This window comes from Epinephelus moara, unplaced genomic scaffold (assembly GCF_006386435.1).
Source record: "Epinephelus moara isolate mb unplaced genomic scaffold, YSFRI_EMoa_1.0 scaffold141, whole genome shotgun sequence".
Lineage (NCBI taxonomy): Eukaryota > Metazoa > Chordata > Actinopteri > Perciformes > Serranidae > Epinephelus > Epinephelus moara.
The window spans coordinates 1-6,194 of record NW_026078895.1 but is presented as its reverse complement, the minus strand read 5'-3'; the positions used below and the strand labels follow the sequence as shown (position 1 = coordinate 6,194).

At 41.3% G+C, this 6,194-nt stretch overlaps 1 protein-coding gene across 1 annotated transcript; it reads left to right on the top strand.

The window, feature by feature from the left end:
• Window positions 1–488: 488 nt before the first annotated feature.
• LOC126387003 (hepatocyte cell adhesion molecule-like) lies at window positions 489–5,038 on the top strand (the record flags this gene model as incomplete). The annotated part of the gene is made up of 5 exons (XM_050039572.1): window positions 489–770; window positions 2,726–2,819; window positions 2,948–3,021; window positions 3,686–3,759; window positions 4,469–5,038. Coding segments are annotated over 5 exons (674 nt in total), but the record flags the coding sequence as incomplete, so codon positions are not given.
• Window positions 5,039–6,194: the final 1,156 nt, after the last annotated feature.

Sequence of the window (6,194 nt, the reverse complement as noted above, 5' to 3'; positions counted from 1 at the left end):
ACTAGTAACACCCCGTTTCCACCAAGCAGTACGGTACGGTTCAGTTCGGTATGCATTTTTCCTGTTTCCACTGTTAAAAGTTGTGGATGGTACCGTTCGTACCATCCCCATTTTTGGTCACCCCTCTGGTGGGGTACCTAGCACACAGATGTGGTACTAAAAGTATTACTCACATTTAAAACTGCGAACATCATATATGAGTTATCTTGTTGTCCACCAATAGGTGTGCTAATTAAGGAAACACCCTATGGGTTTCGTATGCAGTAGTAGGAACATACGACCTATGTGGACGTATGGGTTAAAGGACCTATTGACAATATGAGTTGTTTCAGATTTAGGACTTGAGTGTAAAGACTTGCTATTTTGACTTGCAGATCAATGACTCGGTTCTTCCTCTGCAATAGATGGAATATTCTTTGTGTAGATTCACAGCACTCCAATCTGAAGCCTAACTGAAACCCATTATATCTTCTGTCACCTTTATCCAGAGTCTATATCCAGGCCCTATATCCACATGGAGTCGACATCAGTACTGGAGCTCAGTGAAAACGTCATCCTCAACTGCTCCCATGACAATGGAACCAGGACTACGTACAGGTGGTTCAAAGGTGGAAAGCCACTGACCAATATGACGAGATTCGTGTTGTCACCTGACCAGAAGCTCCTGACCATCACACGGGTGTTGATGGTGGATGATGACACGTACAGCTGCACAGTGGAGAATCCTGTGGGCAACATGACGAGCTTGCCGATCAGACTGACGGTCTACAGTGAGTGATACTATCTAAGTTATTGGCTGCAGCGCCAATAATAGTTAAACACATTATGTTGACACGGGTAGCTGCTAAAAGTGACAGTTCACTTAAAAATCAAAATTACATATTCCTTCTCTCACCTGTGGGGCTATTTATCAATCTAGAATGTTCTGGTTTGAGGTCCCGAGTGCTGGAGATATCGGCTGTAGAGATGTCTGTCTTTTCAGCTGGCACCGGACATCAATATGATGTCAGAAAGACGTTAAGATATAAAATTTTGGTTGGAATGAAAATTGGGTTGACGATATTTTAAATTTCTAACGACATTCGAACTCATGTTGTGTGGACGTTAACATTATGACATTTTGCAGGTGATGGGTTTTGTTCTCCATGCCCTACGACTAAATGTCATTCTTCTACATTAAGATGAGGTTGACATGAGGCGTTTAGAAGACGTTAGCTTTTGGTTGCTTATCAACACAACTTTAAACCAACAAAATGTTAACGTTATCTGGCGTCAGTATTCTACGCCAAATTGATGTTTCCATTCAACCCGGTCTCACTTGGAAATCATCTAAATCCGGTACTTGGGCCATGACTTGTGGCTTCAGACACTGACAAAAAAAGCCGTTCTTTTAACGTCAGCATGATACGCGGCTGGTCGCCATTATAGTTTAACAGCGCGGGACATGAAAGAAAGTTAAGGCAACGAAACTCCATCAGGGGTGTTTGCGTACTGTAAGATTATAAAGCCAAACCCTGTCCTTTTTTCTAAACCCAACCATGTGCAGGTTGCCTAAACCTAACCATGTGTTTTTGTTGCCTAAACCCAACCCCGTGTGTTAGTGGTTGAAGGCAAAAATACCTCAATTTGCAGTGTTTTACTGACTAATGAAAGAGACTGTATGCGAATTGTAAATTTCCTGTGAAAACAGAAGTGTATTTTGAAAGAAGACAATGCATGTAACAGGCTGAAGTTGACACCAACGCACCCAGGGTACCTTTCAAATCGTATCTGGATGTGGAAAGTCCATGACCAAAGGGTCGATATGTGACAAGGTCGGAGTGAAAATGTGTTGTGAAATTTGATCACTCAATGTCACAAACTAAATTCATCAAAAAATCAATGTCTGCGACATTGGTGGCCAGCTAGGCAATGATGATTTTGGATCAGCTGTGAAGTCCGGCGCCCAGTGGCTGCTTGCCCCGCTTCTGTTCAATGGCTAATTAGTGGAGCTAACTGCTAACAGCCACCACTGCAACTAACAAACTCCACAAATCCATTCAGCAGCTCCACCATCCACAGTCAGACACACACGGCTGATTATTTACTGTTGAATTACAGCGCACAACTCGCACCAGCGACTGATCCTGCTCCGGTGTGAGTGTTTTTGCTGGCTAGTGAAACATCCTGGTACAGACTATTTACTGGAATTTACCAGCCTGTCGCTCATGCAGCATTTGAAGATAATCATAAGCATGGCTGTTCTCAGCTTTCAACATCCGATTGTCAAGATCTGTTTGTAGCTTAAGTCATCATCTTGTTTTTGTCATGGAAAAAGGTTGTCAATGAAAAATTTTCGTCAACGAAATCAACACTGCAGCTGGGTTCTCTCCAATCTAGTGGAACTAGATGGCACTTGGCTTGTAGTGCTCAAAACGGCAAAAAATACATTTAAAAAACTATAACAATGTCTCTTTCCAGATATCATGACCTGGTTACTCAAGATAATCCACAGACCTTACTGTAAGCAGTTTCGTGTAGGAACTATTTTCTTTCTACTGAACTACACCCACCAACTGAATCACTGCACAGAAGGAAGTGTGCATCTGCTCATGGACGAGAGGCTTGTGCTTATGACAGCATGATATTATAACATCGGATGCTATGTGTATTGTACCTTGTGTGTCCCTGTGTTGTTCTGTTGTCTGTCAACATTCATTAACTTTAATTTTGCATGTCCTACCAGGAAGAAGTTCCCTCTACATCATCCTCTCCACTGGAGGCATCTTCCTCCTCATCACCTTGGTAACGATATGTGCCTGCTGGACACCTTCCAAAAAGTAAGAACTGCTGGTAGTCTTTTAAATCAACCCTAAAAAGCAGAAAGGTGATTTTAGAAAGGTCGATCTGGAGTGCAAACAAAAAAACATAACATGATGTTAATACATTGCCATTTTGTCTTTATTAGGCAAAGACATCAAGCTAGAAAGCCTCTCTCCAGGTTTTATGACCACTCTGATCACTCACCAATCAGTCTTACAGGTATAGTATTGTTATCCTTAATTAATATTCCACTGAGATGAAAGAACAAAAAGTGATCAGCTAATCTACAACAACCCATTCTCAATTCGAAGTCGTCAAATACCGCAGTGTGATCAAAAGGCATCCTTTTGCAGTGGTACGATACGCTTACATGTGATTTCGGTTTATAACACCTCAGGACGGCGTCAGTTTGAAACGCCGCCAGACAATAACGTCATTATGGTGCTTTAAAGTTCCTAAAAGGCGAGTAGGAGGGGTGGAGCACAGGTCAACAAACACTGGACTTTCACCCAGGAGGCTGGTGTTCACTTTTGGTATGAAAGTAGAGCCAAACCATGATGTATTATTCTCAACGTAACCATGTGCGTTTGTTGCACAAGGCAAAAAATGTTATACCTTTATTTTGCAAACTATTTCCTGCAAACTACATTTCCTGTGAGAACAGAAGTGTATTTCGAAGAGACACAATTCATGTAACAGGCATAAACTGACAACAGACGCACCTAGGATATCTAGTGTGTCAGATGTAGACATGATGATCCACTGACCGAGCCGCGATGTGTGATGACTTTGGAGTGAGAATGTGTTGTCGACTATGAGACTGGAAGATTCCCTGTCGAGAATTTATGTGAATGACAATCCGATGTTTTGTGCTTTGCCACAGATGGTGTGCTCCCAAAAATGACAGAGCATAACGGAATAAATGCTGTAACTTCACTTTACATCCTGCAGCAAAAGGTATCTCTTTCATCACCACTATGATTTTATTATTCTGTGACTAACAAAAGGTAGCAAGACTAAAACTTAATCAACACTAACATCCCCTGAAGGCTTTCTGTTTACACAGGGTTATTTACAGTGGAACTTATGATGTAAAGACTGTCCAAAGCAAAGAACATGCATAGTAATCATGTATAGAGAAATATGGTCTGTTGATATATGGTATAAATAAAAATGATGAACTTACTGTCTCATCAAGTATATTTAAGTTTCACTCAGTAACACTACAATTAGTCCCATAGACTATAGGTTTAATGCCACTCCAGAGGAGGACAGACTTGTGCGAGCTGGTGAAATTGGGAGTGAGGTTCATTTTTTGTTTTACTGTCCATGAAGAATTAAGAAATGTACTTAGTAAAATGACATACATTTATGCTGAATTCTTTTGTCTGGGTGACCATGAAAAACTCCAGTGTGCAACCAGGAAGGAAACATTTCTTGAAACAGATTTCATTTACCAAGCTTGGGGAGAGAAGTCAGAGCATTTTGTTCAAGACGGAACTTTAAAACAACTGAAATAAAATGTATTGCATGTTTGTTCACTGCAGCTGTACTTCTGGGCCCTATTTCAGAGAGCAGGATTAGTGACAGTGACGACATGAACTTTGTTTTACTGGAGAACTGTTGGTGGAGAATGGATTTGAGCTGAAGCCATCTTGTTTTGCAGGATCCCTCCATGGATGACTCATCCAGCAACAGTATTGGATCTCCCTCTGAACTTGACAACCCGCCGAGCTACACCAGTTCCCCCAAATACACCAGTCCTCATGCCCAGTCTAATGGGTCCCCTGCCCACTCCTGTCACAGGTATACCTGAAGGCCCGTCGTGTTTAAGTCTCCACATCACACCATGTGAGACATCAGAGTGTCCAGCTGACTCTGGACGGCAACTTTCTACACATCCGCCCGGAGTTTGGGAAATATATCAAAACGGTTTCCTGGGGTTTTACAATAATGTTATTACTGCCTGTTCATGTGTTTTATGTAAAAGTAAACTGGAACTTGAGCCTAAGTTGCGTTTAAGGTTAGAGGCACAGTCTGTGGAGGAATATGGTGACAGTGTGACATTGGGGAAGTTTTTAAAGAGCTCTGAAGCCTGTCTTTGGATTTACAATTAACTACCATTGTTGTTAGTTACTGGAACTACAAAATTTGGGGAACGGCACAGAGTCTGCACGAAGCTGAGGTGAAGTCGGTGAGACGTAACTGTAAACTGTCATGTGATGAAGATACTTCTCTGTATGCTTTATTGTGAATTCAAAATCACAACCATATAAGACAGTTTGTCGTTAATGCTTAAAAAAAAAGAAAAAGGATAAAGTTGGAAAAAATCACCCTTAGAATGTTCCTCTTTTACTCCTTTTGAGTGTTGTGTGTGATTTTTTCTGTAGTGTTGTTGAAATGAAAAACACACGTTTGTAATATTTTGTGAAATAATGTAAATTACTATTTTAGTTATACTAGATGATTTAATAGCACTTTCAGTGAGACGACAGAAGAAGCCATGTTGGTGAAGGGGTTGTGGTGTTTAAATTTTATACAACCTTTAATAAAATCTGAAATGTTTCACAAGTTTCTTGTGATTTTTTTCACTGTGCTTTTTGACTCTTACATCATTTAAGTTGTACCTCAGGGCTCTTACTCATTCATATTGTCATTCTTTTTCATTTTCCACTAGTTTAAGGGTGCTGCCCTGTTTGGTTCGGTTGAACATGTAATCATTGCCATCAAGATGAGCCAGACACGGCGCAATGCATAGTGGTTGGTGTCTGACTTCATCTCGACTTGCTCTGACATCATATAAAAGTGGACACTGAGATCGAGGCAGCCAGTCCAATGAACTTTGGTTCAGCATCAGTTTCAGCATCCATGGACAGGATGGACAATTGAGGGAACCGTATCAATAGCTCAGTATGTAGCGCGGAGGACTGTAGATTGATCACAACAGGTATCCTCAGGTCGCAGGTTCAACTCCAGCTCGAAAGATGGACTTTTCATTGGTGTGTGATATGTGACCATTCAGAACGAAAAGAGTTTAATGGAATCTTAATGCTTGATTTCATCGGACAAAATGTTGCTTGTTGAACATGTAATCGTCATCAAGATGAGCCAGACACCGTACAATGCATGGTGGTTGGTGTCCGACTTCATCTCGACTTGCTATGACATTATGTAAAAGTGGACAACAATGTTCTCAAAAGATCGAGGCAGCCAATCCAACCAATAAACTTTGTTTCAGCTTCAGTTTCAGCATCCCTGCATATGATGGACAATTGAAGTACTCTTGCTCCCTTCGATAGCTCGGTTGGTAGAACGGAGGACTGTAGAGTGCTCACAACAGGTATCCTTAGGTCGCTGATTCAACTCCGGCTCGAAGGACGGACTTTTCATTG